A 13,927-nucleotide genomic window follows, 5' to 3' on the forward strand; every position below is an offset into this window, starting at 1 on the left:
TCCACCAGCTGGACGCCCCCGCCCCCCCATTTGTAGGACCTGAGCTAAGCCAGGCAGGGACCCAGGGGTTGATGCCACTGCCCGCGAGGGGAAGGAGAGTGGCTGGTTGGCCAGCCCAGCTGCTGGGTTGCGATGGGGTGGTGGGCGCAGGTAAGCAGGAAGTTTCACGCTGACCCGTGGGGAACCTCCTGTTCCGGAAGCCTCCGCTCACCCACCACGGGCTGTTGCCATTGCGGATCTCCTGGGACAGGAGAGAGCGCCCAGTCCACAGTCTCCTTACAGACAGCGGAGTGACGGGGCTGTAAGCAGCATTAAAGGGCCTGGACAAACCGCTTCAACATCAAGTCACATTATTTTTCAAAAGCCGTACCTACACATTCCCAAGGTATCCAAAGGAAATTCAGAGACTCAATGTTATCTTATTTATTACGGTGGCCAAGAAGGAGTGTTACAAGAATGTTCCGGAAGGGCGGTATTGATGAACTGACAATGTCAGAGGGCTATTCTGTGTTCTTTGCAACATCCCATGAGCAAACATGGAGGGAGCTGTCCTCAGAGGGCCCCGGAGGCTTTCTTTCCTGGGCGTGGGCCGGTGCCTGGGGTCCGCCCTGCGCTGCCCCGCGGCCGTCCAGGTGCGGCCTCAGTGGATGCCCTGCTTGGGCCAGCCCAGCTCCTTGGCAAAGGCGCCCTTGCAGCTTCTGCTCTCCGCTCCGTACTCCAGGCACTTGTTCAGGCCCGGCACCCCTGACCGCCAGCCGATGAAGCCTTGCGTCGTCTTCGGAACCGGGGGCGAGGGAAGGACCTGGGAGGGAGACGCAGGGTCAGCCACCCGGGCCGCGGCCGGAGGCCCACGGAGGCCCCGGACCAGCGCGAGGCCTGGTGCGGAAGGCCGGCAAGCCGAGCCAGGGCCCGGAGGCTCAGGCCCGGCCGGTGCAGAGCCGCGGTCGTGCCCACCGAACACGCTTCCGTAGCGGGTTTGACTCCTGACCGCCAGGACGTGATTTTTATTTGATAAAAGAGCACACAGCGGGAAGAGTGAGGTGCAGAAACATCAAACCCCGCCCTTCATAAAATCTATGACGATATTGCCAGATGGGTTTCCGGTAGGTATAAACCTTCCGGCTTTGATTAGAAGGGTTTATGATGTGAGTACACACACACACACACACACACACACACACACACACGACCACAGGAATGAAAAGCAATTGAACTTAATTAAAGTCCAAAAGCAAAACGGGATTCTATCTGAAAGGAAACCCCCACATAATTCCATTTGTCACTTCCTGGGACAGACTGGAAATTTTGGGGACGTGCGGGTAAATGTTTAGGCAGTTCCCTCTCCCTGTGAAGCGATCGTCTGGCCTGCTCTCCCGGGTGATCTGAGTGGAGAAAACTGAGAAATTGTTCCAACAGGAGCGCTGAGATGAAGAGGTTTAATGTGCTGGGGTTATGAGCTCACGCTTGGCTACAGCTTCTTGGCGAGGCGTGGTGGGGGGCCGGTCCTGCTGGGCCAGCTGCCCCTTAACATATGTTCTTGGTGAAGTGTTAAAATTAATCTCCGGAGAGGCCACAAGCAGGGAGGGTCATCCACACACGCCAGAGGGTCACAGTTTCCCGCAGCCAGCTAGGGTGTGGCCCAAATGACTGGGGTGGGGCTGGGTCTAGGGCAGGTCGGTGCGGGTACGAAGGAGCTGTCCCAGACGGGCCCTTGGGAACTCGCAGTCCTGCCTTCAAGCCTCCCTCCAACTTGTAAGAGAAACGCAACTGAAAATCTACCTCGTTTGCAGGCTCCATCTCTGGCCCAGGTTGGGGGGCCGTGAGGGAGGCAACCAATCGATGTGTCTCTCTCACATCAATGTTTCTCTCTCTCTACCTCTCCCCTTCCCTTCCGCTCTCTCTCTAAAAAAATAAATAAATAAATAAATAAATAAATGGAAAAATATCCTCGGGTGAGGATTAACAACGAAAAACAAATAAAAAAACAACACAAAAAACCACCCAGGAGGCCACATTTCACCCACCAGCTTGACAAAGAAATGAAAACAGCACCCTTAACAAGGGCTCCTGGGAGAGCAGGCTGGTTCATTCTCTGTGAAGGGCCATGTTGCCATTGTCTACGGAAGTGGCCGCCTTCGCCCTGAGTTTTCATCTCCTCTTCCCATCAGGACACAGAGCTGCTTTCTCCGCAGCTGAGCAGAGGGCAGAGCCCAAGACGAGAATGACGGGCCCATGACAAGAGGTCCAGGGGCCTGCGGAGCTGAGCAATTTCTCGTCTCTGACCCGCCTCCACGGCTGACTGGCCTCAGTGGGAACACCCTCTGAGCCTTCTCCCCTCTGGGATCTGGGATCGTCCGTCCTGGCACTCACCAGCAACCAGAGTGAGCTCACGGCCCTGCTTTCCACTCAGATTGGGTGCAAATCCCAACTGCTTCCTCTGGCACCAGGTCCAGTGGGAGCTGGTCCTGCCCACCTCTCCATCCACACCCCTTCCCGCCTCACCCCTACCCCACCCCAGCTCACCTAGCTCCAGCCACATCAACATCCCTTGCTGCTCCTGAAACATTTCAACCTTGGTTGCGCCTCAGGGCTTCCGCACATGCTGTTCCCTTTGCCGGGAATGCTTTCCCCTGGGCTGGCTCCTTGTCATTCTTCAGTCCTCAGCTCCACAGGGGGTTTCTGACCACCCCATCCTCTGTATCCTCCAACATCACCTGTCTATTTCCTCCATGGCATCTAGCACAGTATATAACAATTTTGTTGATTTTCTTGTTTCACGTTAGTGACCCCAACCCGCATGTGTGAGCTGGAGTCTTGCCTTCTAGTTCATCACTGTTTGCCCAACCAAGCACCTGGCCCTCCTCACAGCTTCCCGTCACTGGCACTCTCTAAAAGTGCTGGGCACAGGTCTGAGTCCTTCCCAGCATCCCCCTCTGGGCCTGACGCCGTCCCTGAAGAAGGTGCTTCCACGAACCCCCACTGTGCAAGGTGGAAATAGAGACCCAGAGAGGCCAGGCCACTTGCCCAAGACCACCAGGAGGTGGTGGCTGAGTGACCTGACTCCAGAGCCCAGCCTTTCCTGCCCTGCTTCCCTGCGCTCCCTGCAAGGGTTGGATCGAGCCCCTCATTTTCTTGGCTCCTCTCTGCCTCTTCAGAGCGGGATGCAGAGGCTCTCAGAGTGTAGAGACAGCAACCTGATGTGTGGGTGTAGAGAGGGCGTAGAGGGCACTCCCCACCTGCCAGGCGCTGCTGAGTTCTGACCTTTGGCGGCTGGCTTTGTGCCCCTGCACCAAACACATGCTCCCGTGGGGCTAATTTCTCACTCAGGGAAGCAAGTATTTAAAAACAACGTTGCAAACCTTGATATATTTCTCCACGGGGGTCACCGCCCGGATGTGGAACCTCTGGGGAAGCTCGATCCTGGGCTTTGGGGTGGGGGGTTCATCTTCACACTCGATCAGCTGAAACACAATCCCAGAGACAGGAAACCCCAGACTGAGACGGTGGACGTGTCCTCTTGGTTGGCCCCTAGAACCACGCGTTTTACAGATGACAAAGCTCGTCCCCATTGCAGCTAGAAAGGGGCAGCGGGCCCTGCAGGCAGCTAACTGCTGTGCCCACTGCTCGCCCTCAGTCTGCTAATCGATATTCCTGAGTAGTAATTTGAGGGGACTTTAAGGATTAGGGCTCCAATTAAAAAATGCCTACCAGGTTCAGGACCAACCTTTAAAATATCAGAGAAGAGCCACCCATTCCTCCTTTTAATTTTTGTTGTTGTTAATCCTCACTAGAGGGTATTTTTTCTATTGATTTTTCAGAGAGAATGGGAGGGGAAGAGGGGGGAGAAGAGAAAAAGAGAGAGGAACATTGATTAGAGCGATACATTGACTGGTTGCCTCCCTCACATGCCCCAACCTGCAACCCAGGTACGTGCGTGCCCTTGACTGGGAATTGAACCCGAGACCCTTCGGTGCTCAGGCCAACGTTCCAACCACTGAGCCTCACCGGGCAGGGCCCCCATTTATTTTTTAAAGCAATTTTGAACTCTTCAATAATCCAATTTAAATTACATATAAATAATATTAATATAGAGTCTTTTTATGCATATAATATTAATAAGAACTCATTTTTGCCCTAGCTGGATTGGCTCAGTGGGTGGAGTGTCAGCCTGTGGACCAAAGGGTCCCGGGTTCGATTTTGGTCAAGGGCATGTATCTTGGTTGCAGGCTCCTCCCTGGCCTGGGCCCTGGTCAGGGCTTGTACAGGAGGCAACCAATCGATGTGTTGCTCTCACACCAATGTTTCTCTCTGTCTTTCCCTCTTCCACTCTCTCTAAAAGAAGAAAATCAATGGAAAAGTATCCTCTGGCAAGGATTAATAATAACAAAAAAACCTCATTTTATGCATAAAATTTCAAATTGTACAATACTCTTTAAGTATTCAGCAAGCTCATTAAGAATGGCATAATTTCAAAGCTAGTGGGATGGGGCAAGTTCCAAATGGGGTTGACGCCACCTTGACTCGGGATCCTTCTGAATTAGGTGGCGCTTATTTGGTTCGGTGACCCTCCAAAGATAGAGCGGGAGATGGCTCGTGTCAGAGCGGGAGATGGCTCAACAGGGTGCAGACTGGTGGCCGCCACCCCACTGAGCCCACACAAGCATTTTGTGGGCCTGCGTGTTTTGTAAATCTAAGCCACTATTCCAGACTTAGAAGATGTTATTTAAACATCTGGATTTCTGGACTTGAACAGCTGGAGTAGGCAGCTGGCCTCTCTGAATGGTAGCACTCCTTTGGGCTGACGGTGGCTGAGTCTGGACAGGGACAGTGGTCTCTTTGCTGGAGTCCCCACCAGTTCCTATTAATTATTGTGCCCGGCCCTCTTCCCATTTCTGTTACTGGTCTTGTTTAGGACATACCAAGACATTTTCCTGGTAATCCCCCACATATTAACTCTGCCTCACCATCTCATTCCATCAGGGCACGTGAGGACGATGACCCCATTTTACAGATGGCAAGTCTGAGGCCAAGTGGTGCCAGACCTCAGCTTCTCCCCTCGATGCTTCTCTCTATTAGCTGTGTGACTTGGCACTTCTTTATGCTCAGCTTCCTAATTTGTAAAATGGGCGTAAATAAGCAACCCTCTGCACAGGGGTGGTTGTGTGGGTTAAATGCACTGCTTCGGAGGCAGCACCTAGGACCTGCCTGGCACATGGTAAGCGCTCGATAAATTCGGGAAGGGCAGGACCCTTCAGGTTTCAGAGGTGGCAGTCTTTGCCTACCACATGCTCTTTAATTTTATTCTTGCAAATCATATACTTCATAACCATTTATTCTTGAAAATGATCGGTTCTATTACCTCTGGACTCATAAAATGTATATTTACCTCTTCGAGAGGGGTTGTTAAAAATCCCCAGTTCCGGGCCCAGTTTTGCTGTGCTTCGGTCTCAGCCTTCAGGCGGTATCTCCTAAAAAAGAAAGTTCCTAAGGGCTGGACACTATTCAGAGAGGTTAAAGTAGCAAATCCCAAAAGGTTCATGGGGGGATTTGACATTTGTCAATGTGCAGGCACAGAATGAGGTTCTGTGCCAGGAGAAATCCCGTCACTGAGACCCTCACAGGATTGTAATGGAAGACACGTGCCTGGAGAGCCAGAGAGGCTGGCTGGACGGCACATTGGGTGCAGACAGGAAGGGGGCTGACAGCCTCAGGGGCCATCTGGGTACTTATTTTGGAGGCCTCGTGACCCACAGTGATGAGTATGTGTTAAATCATTAAGGAAGTTCATCGTAAGTATCTTTGTTCTCAGGGCAAGGACTGGGATGGGGTGAATGAGGCACCTGGGGTGCAAAATGTAAGGAGGCACCCACTTCCAGGTTCCTGCAAGGGCACAGCCAGCACTTTCATGACCTTGAGCTTGAACCCTCCTTAAACATCACACCTCAGCTGCCTCACTGGTCCCATCCTGCTTTTACTTCACATTAAGAAGCTGAGTTGACAGTAGAAAATGGTGGCGGATTAAGTGGAAGCTATATTGACACTCTCCTAGGACCAAACTGGAATTTCAACTAAAATACAGAAAAACCATCCTGAATAATCAACTGAAGACTAGATGAAGTGAATCCTGATAACCAAGGATGGAAAGTGGAGTCCGCATAGACTGGTAGGACATTTAGAGGTGTGAAAGGACTGGCCAGGCTCCAACAGACAGCAGCTGAAGTTCTGGAGGATATCTCAGCTGTTGGGGGTTCCATTGAGAACTCTTGGGTCTAAATCCCAAGCTGGACTCCACAGCCCAGAGCACCAGAACTGAGAAAGGTGCCCACATGACATCTGGCTGTGAAAAGCAGCGGGGTTGCTGTCTGCCAGGGAAAGACAGCTGGAGATGCAGGCACCCTCTTAAAGAACCAATCACAAAATTTCATGTGCAGCCACTCACCCTGGGCTCTAGCAGAGGGAGGAGAGAGTGGGTTAGAGCGGTGTGAGGAGCATCCAGGGTTGAGGGCTCTGGGGTTAGAGCTCGGAAGGCAGCCACTGTGGTTTCCTGTGCTGAGTCATTCCCTCATACTGCAGAGAACATCTTTTTCGGGCAGATCTTTACCATCCAGGCAGCTTTTTCCTGGGGGGCAGGGTAAGAAATTGCCCCACCCTGTTGGAAAACCTCTCACCCACCCAGTGGTTTTTCTGAGGCTCATTTTTCCTCGTGAAGGAAAAAGTCATGCAAGTTCAAGAGGCACAGAGAGTCCCAAGTAAGAAGAACCCAAACAGGCCCATGCCCAGACACATAATTAAAATGCCATAAATTAAAGACAAAGAGAGAATCTTAAGGGCAGCAAGAGAAAAGCAAACTGTTACCTACAAAGAAGCTCCCATAAGTTGGTCAGCTGATTTTGTATGAGAAACTGTATAGGCCAGAAGGGAATGGCATGAAGTATTCAGGGTAATGAAAAGTAAGGATCTGAAACCAAGACTACTATATCCAGCAAGACTATAATTAAAAATAGATGCTGAAATAAAGAGCTTCCCAGACAGAATAAAAGGCTAAGGGAGTTTATCACCACCAAACCAACATTGTAAGAAATACTAAAGGGACTATTGTAATAAGAAGAATAGAAAGAAAAACAGAGACATAAAGAATTAAAATGGCAATAAATAAGTACCTATTAATAATAATTAAATGTAAATGGACTAAATGCTCTTATCAAAAGACATAGGGTAGTAGAATGGATAAGAAAACATGACCCAAATATATGCTGTCTACAAGAGACTCACATCAGAACAAAAGATACACACACAGGATGAGAGTGAAGGGATGAAAAATTTTTTTCTATGCAAATGGAAACAAAAATGCTGGGGTAGCAATACTCATATCTGACAAAATAGACTTCAAAATGAAGGCCATAACAAAAAACAATAAAGGTCACTACATAATACTAAAGAGATCAATCCAACAAGATTATATATAACACTGGTAAATATAAATGCACCCAATATAAGTGCACCTAAATATATAAATAAACTTCTGGAGGAATTTAAGGAAGAGGTCAACAGCAATACAGTCATAGTAGGGGACTTTACACCCCGCTGACTTCACTGGATAGATATTTCAGACAAAAATCAACAAGGAAACAGTAATTCTAAAGGATACACTAGATGAGATGGATTTAATTGACATTTATAGAACATTTCACCCCAAATCTGCAGAATATACATTCTTCTCAAGTGCACATGAGTCATTCTCAAAGATAAACCACATGTTAGCATGCAAAATAAGTCTCTACAAGTTCAAGAAGATTGAAATCATATCAAGCATCTTCTCAAACCACAATGACATGAAATTAGAAAACAACTATAGTAAAAAGATTTTAAAAACCCTCAAATACATGGAAGCTAAATAGCATGTTATTAAACAATGAATGGGTTACCAATAAGATCATGAAAGGAATAAAAAACTTCCTGGAAATAAATGAAAATGAACACACAACAACCCCAAATCTCTGAGACACAGTGAAAGCAGTACTGAGAGGGAAGTTCATAGCACTACAGGCCTACCTAAAAAAAAAAATAATAAAAAATAATAATAATAAATAAATAAATAAACTATCTAACCCTACCACTTAAAGAATTAGAAAGAGAACAACAAGAAAATCCCAGAATAAATAGAAAAAAGGAAATAATAAAGATCAGAGTGGAAATAAATGACATAGAGACTAAAAAATAATAAAAAGTACAAAAGCCATTGAAACCAAGAGCTGGTTGTTTGAAAAGATAAACAAGATTGACGAACCTTTAGCCAGAATCATCAAGAAACAAAGAGAGGAGACCCAAATAAATAAAATAAAAAATGAAAGTGGTGAAGTAACAACTGACACCACAGATATACAAAGGATTGTAAGAAAATACTATGAACAACTATATGCCAACAAGCTGGACAACGTGGATGAAGTAGAAAAATTACTAGGAAAATACAATCTCCCAAAACTGAATCGGGAAACCTAATTGGCCAAGAACAACTGAGGAAATAGAAGCAGTAATAAAAAAAATTCTCAGCAAAAAACAAAAACAAAAAAAACAAAACAAAAACCCTGGTCAGGACAGCTTTACAAGTAATTTTTACCAAACATTCAAAGAAGAAATATCGCCTATTCTCCTCAAACTATTAACAAAAGATCTAAGAGGAATGAACACGTGCAAGCTCTTTTTATGAGGCCAGCATTAAATAAATTCCAAAACCAGATAAAAATACTACAAAGAAAGAGAATTGCAGGCCAATATCCCTCATGAACACAGATGCTAAAATCCTCAACAAAATATTAGCAAATCGCATCCAGCTAAATATATTTAAAAAGGTTATACACCATGACCAAGTGAGATTTATTCCAGGGATGCAAGGCTGGTACAATATTTGCAAATCAATAAATGTGATACATCACATAAACAAATCAAAAGACAAAAATCACATGACCATTTCAATAGACACAGAAAAAGCATTTGACAAAATCCACCAACCATTTTTGATAAAGATTCTTAGCAAAGTGGGAATAGAGGGGTCATACCTCAACATAATAAAGTTCATATATGATAAATTTACAGCAAACATCATACTCAAAGGGAAAAAATAAAACAATTTCCACTAAAAACAGTAACAGGATAGGGATGTGCACTTTCATCACTCTTATTCAACATGGTACTAGAAGTCCTAGTCACAGAGATCAGACAAGAAGAAAAATAAAAGGCATCCAAGTTGGAAAGGAGGAAGTAAAACTGTCTTATTTGTGGATGACATGTACACAGAAAACCTAAAAACTCCACCAAAAAACTACTAGATTTAATAAATGAATTTGGCAATGTAGCAGGATATAAAATTGACACCCAGAAATCAATGGCATTTTATACACCAATAATCAGAATTATCAGTAAAAAGAACTAAAAAAACAATCTCATGTACCACTGCAACAACAAAAAATTAAGATACTTAGGAATAAACTTAACCAAGCAGGTAAAAGACCTGTGGAAACTACAGGACATTGAAAAAAGAGATAGAGGAAGCTATAAACAAGTGGAAGAATATACCATGTTCATGGATTGGCAGAATTAACATCATTAAAATGTCCATACTACCCATGGCAATCTACAGATTCAATGCAATCCCTATTAAAATACCATCAGCATATCTCATAGAGCTAGAACAAATACTCCAAAAATTTAGATGGAACAAAAAAAGATCCTGAATACTAGTAGCCGCAGCAATGTTGAAAAAGAAGAACAAAGTTGCAGGAATCACAATGCCAGATTTCAAGGTATACTACAAAGCCACCATAATCAAAACTGCTTGGTACTGGCACAAAAACAGGCATATAGAGATCAACGGAACAGAACTTGACCCAAGCCATTACACTCAATTAATATTTGACAAAGGAGGCAAGAGCATACAATGGAGTAAAGGCAGTCTCTTCAGTAAATGGTGTTGGGAAAATTGGACAGATACATGCAAAAAAAAAAAAAAAAAAAAAGAAAGAAACTAAACCACAAACTTACACCATACACAAGAATTAACTCAAAATGGATAAAAGATTTAAATGTAAGTCGTGAACCATAAAAATCCTAGAAGAAACCACAGGCAGCAAAATCTCAGATATCTCTCATAGCAATATGTTTACGGATACATCTCCTAGGGCCGTGGTTGGCAAACTGTGGCTCGTGAGCCACATGCGGCTCTTTGGCCCCTTGAGTGTGGCTCTTCCACAAAATACCATGGCCTGGGCGAGTCTATTTTGAAGAAGTGGCGTTAGAAGAAGTTTAAGTTTAAAAAACTTGGCTCTCAAAAGAAATTTCAATCGTTGTACTGTTGATATTTGGCTCTGTTGACTAATGAGTTTGCCGACCACTGTCCTAGGGCTAAGGAAACTAAGGAGAAAATAAACAAATTGGACTATATTAAAATAAAAAGCTCCTGCACAGCAAAAGAAACCATAAGCAAAATGAAAAGGGAGCCCACTGTATGAGAGAACGTATTTGGCAATGATAGCTCTGATAAAGGGGTAATCTCCCAAATACATAAGGAAATCATACAATGTAACAAAAGGAAGAAAAATAATCCAATTAAAAAATTGACTTCTCTAAAGTGGGCGTACAGATGGCCCAGAGACATATGAAAAAATGCTCAAAGTCACTGATCATCAGAGCGATGCAAATTAAAACAGCAATGAGGTATTGCCTCACACCTGTCAGAATGGTTATCCTCAATAAATCAACAAATGACAAGTGCTGGTGAGGGTGTGGAGAAAAGGGAACCCTAGTACACTGCTGGTGGCAATGCAGACTGGTGCAGCCATTATGGAAAACAGTATGGAGTTTCCTCAAAAAATTAAATATGGATCTGCCAGTGATCCTACTTCTAGGAATATATTCTAAGAAACCCAAAGCACCAATCAGAAAATTAAAAAGCAAAGTGAATACATGTTTCACACCCACTCTTTGATATGAACTCAACTCAGCTTCTTTTTTTAAAAATTTACCTTTGTTGTTGAAAGTAATACAGCTGTACCCTTTTCCCCCCCATCAACCCTTTCAAGCCAACCCCTCCCCCCACCCAGGCCTATACCACATCATTGTCTGTGCCCATGGGTTCAGACAGTGCAATTTACAATAGCTAAGATCTGGAAACAGCCCAAGTGCCCATCAGTAGACGAGTGGATAAAAAATCTGTGGTACATTTATACAATGGAATACTATGCAGCAGTAAAAAAAGAAGGCCCTCTTACCATTTGAGACAGCATGGAGGGACCTGGAGAGTATTATGGTAAGCAAAATAAGCCAGTCAGGGAAAGACAAGTATCACATGATCTCACTCATATGTGGAATGTAAAGAACAAAATAAACTGATGAACAAAATAGATCCAGTAACAGAGAAACATGGAACTCTGATGAATCTCAGAGAGAAGGTGGGGGTGGGTGAGTGGGTGGGAAGAGTTTAACCAAAGAATTTATACCCATAACCCATGGGCACAGACAATGATGTGGTAAAGGCCTGGGTGGGGGGAAAGGCTGGCTGAAGGGGTTGATGGGGGGAAAAAAGGGTACCTCTTATTACTTTCAAGAACAAGGATAATTCTAAAAAAGAAGCTGAGTTGAGTTCATATCAAAGAGTGGGTGTGAAACATGTATTCATTTTGCTTTTCAATTTTCTTTCCTATTTTGGGATCAGTATCTACCCTCCTGCCCCCTGTGGTGTCTCAACCGTTTCAGAGGCCCTGGCCAAGCTCGTTGTCCTGGCCCCTGAGCATCAGCAGCAGAGCTGTAACATGGGCCAAAAATAGGAGCCACACATAGAATTTTAAATTTTCTAGTAGCCACATTAATATCAGGAAAAGTGAACAGGTGAACTCGATTTTAGTGTGAAATCTTCAAAATCTGGTACTTGACTTTACAACTCGCCCCCCCCCCCCCCCATTTGGAACAATTCCATTGCAAGTGCTCAGTGGCCACTTTGGACATTGGACAGAACAGTGTAAGTGTTTCGCTGGCTCTGTTCACATAGGAAGGGCCATCTGATTTGGTGTCTTGAAGGATGAGCAGGAGTTTATCTGGCTGAGAAGGGAGGAAGGGCAGAGGGAACAGAGCCTGCTATGGTAGCATCACCCATTGGGGGCGCTTGCATAAAGACAAAGATGTAAACAAAATCAGTAGTTGTGTATTTTATGCCAAATAATATTGGCTTTCCATTTTCAAGAGTGACGTAAAGTTTCTTATAAAAATAAATGTATTAAATGAAACAAAGTCAGTTTAAAGAAAAATATTAATGACCATTATAGGTTAATAATGGTAAAAGTCATATCAAGGACAAACAGGATCATTGAAGTTTAAGAGGCAAACATTTATGGTTTGTTGTTACTAAAATTTACTTACTGGCATCTACACTAGTAACTTCCCTTACTGGTTAAAACTTCAAAGAGATGGGATAATGTTTAGCAGTTGGAGAGAATGCCAAATAAAAACAACCATTACACATGTCTGCTGAATATAAATCTGATAGAAAATGGATCTAGTCTTTAAATTAAAATCTCTGATTACTTAAAATGCCAGGAAAAGCAAGCGAGAATATAAAGTGTGTATGTATTTCTCATTTAAAATGAACAAATAGGAGATTTTTGATTTGTTTCCTTTGTAAAAATTTGGTAAATCTTAAAAATAAGAACACATCTTAAAAATAAGAACCAAGGCTTTGCATGGTTGTAGAGCCCGATGCACAATCTTTCAGGCCTTTGTGGTGAGCCTAAGAGAAGACAGAGAATGTCCCTATTACTGCCCTCTTTCCTCAAGGCCCCTGGCCGCCTCCAGGACAGGGCGGAAACTGGGAAACTGAGGCCGCCAGATGTGCACACTCCAGGTGGGAACGGCCCAGCCCACCGGTTACGGGATCCCCTGCGTTACCAGATCTGGTCCTGGGCCACGAGGTTCATGCGCTCGGCCTCCGCGATGCTCATTGGTTTCTGCGCCATGGCCCTGGGGTTTAGGTTGTCCTGCACGCAGCTGGCGGGGCTCAGCGTCTTGCGTCGTCCAGGCGACCGGTTGCCGAGAAACGCGAGACGCGGAGGCGGAGCCACACCTGGCGGAGGCGGGGCCAAGGGGTTTTCACCGTCTGTGAGCCCACCACCAGCCTCCACCAGCCTCCGCCAGCCTCTGTGCTCTTCGCCCACCTCCTGCCCACCTGCCTGGACCTGCGGGAGCGGCCCCCCTCGTTCTCTGCGGAAAACCCTGGGGAAACATCAAGACCCAACCCCCGCCTCCTTTACAATTCAGACCTGTAATGCAAGTATGCACACCGGCAAGCGTACCAGGCCTGGTACTAGGCTCGGTCACTTCTCTCTCCGGGGACGAAGCCCTGCAGCCACGCCTGCATTAGGGAATGGGACATTGCAGCCCACTCCCTTGCCGAGGGCAGAGCTTTCTTGTGCCACTTGGCGAACTTTGTGCCCCGCTGCCTGGGCCCCATGTCATGTTGGGGGTTTGTCCACATCGCTGTGCGGGGCCGGCAGGTGTTCACTCCCATTCGTGACCCTTCCGCTGCTGCAGGAATTGGAGTTGAGTGGCCACCACGACTATGACTATTACTGCACGGCCTCTGGAGAGCACATGCGTGCATGTCTGTCGGCATCCACTCTGTGACAATCCCCAAACGAAATTCACAGGCCATATCTGCTCCAGACCCTGCACCGCACACTCTCTCATGCCCATCCACAACGACCCCTCATCATTAGGGTGCTCACTGGTGTTAGTGGACTGACTTGCGGACCCTCAAGGCTTCCACCCACCACGTTGTCATAGGCCTGTAACTGGAAAATGGGTCTAAGATTCAACAGTAAGTGGATCCATGGCAGGAGTTTGGGGAACATGGTTCTGCCTGAGCCGCCATGAGACCTGCAGG

General features: G+C 45.9%; 1 protein-coding gene across 1 annotated transcript; it reads right to left on the reverse strand.

Annotated features, from left to right (window-relative positions):
• Positions 1-424: 424 nt before the first annotated feature.
• On the reverse strand, positions 425-13,029 carry C12H20orf85 (chromosome 12 C20orf85 homolog). The gene is made up of 4 exons (XM_008141207.3): positions 12,934-13,029; positions 5,387-5,468; positions 3,360-3,461; positions 425-802 (listed from the first exon to the last, which is right to left on the reverse strand). Exons 1-4 carry the CDS (start codon positions 12,999-13,001, stop codon positions 641-643), a joined length of 414 nt encoding a protein of 137 aa, XP_008139429.3. The 5' UTR covers positions 13,002-13,029; the 3' UTR covers positions 425-640.
• Positions 13,030-13,927: the final 898 nt, after the last annotated feature.

Source organism: Eptesicus fuscus, chromosome 12 (genome assembly GCF_027574615.1).
Source record: "Eptesicus fuscus isolate TK198812 chromosome 12, DD_ASM_mEF_20220401, whole genome shotgun sequence".
NCBI lineage: Eukaryota > Metazoa > Chordata > Mammalia > Chiroptera > Vespertilionidae > Eptesicus > Eptesicus fuscus.

Excerpts from the sequence above, each read along its gene's own strand:
- C12H20orf85 (XM_008141207.3), bottom strand. The coding sequence starts at position 13,001 with ATGGCGCAGAAACCAATGAGCATCGCGGAGGCCGAGCGCATGAACCTC. Across the intron at positions 3,462-5,386 it reads TAACAACCCCTCTCGAAGAG|CTGATCGAGTGTGAAGATGA; the intron begins GTAAATATACAT and ends ATTGTGTTTCAG. Across the intron at positions 803-3,359 it reads CCGTGGAGAAATATATCAAG|GTCCTTCCCTCGCCCCCGGT; the intron begins GTTTGCAACGTT and ends TCTCCCTCCCAG.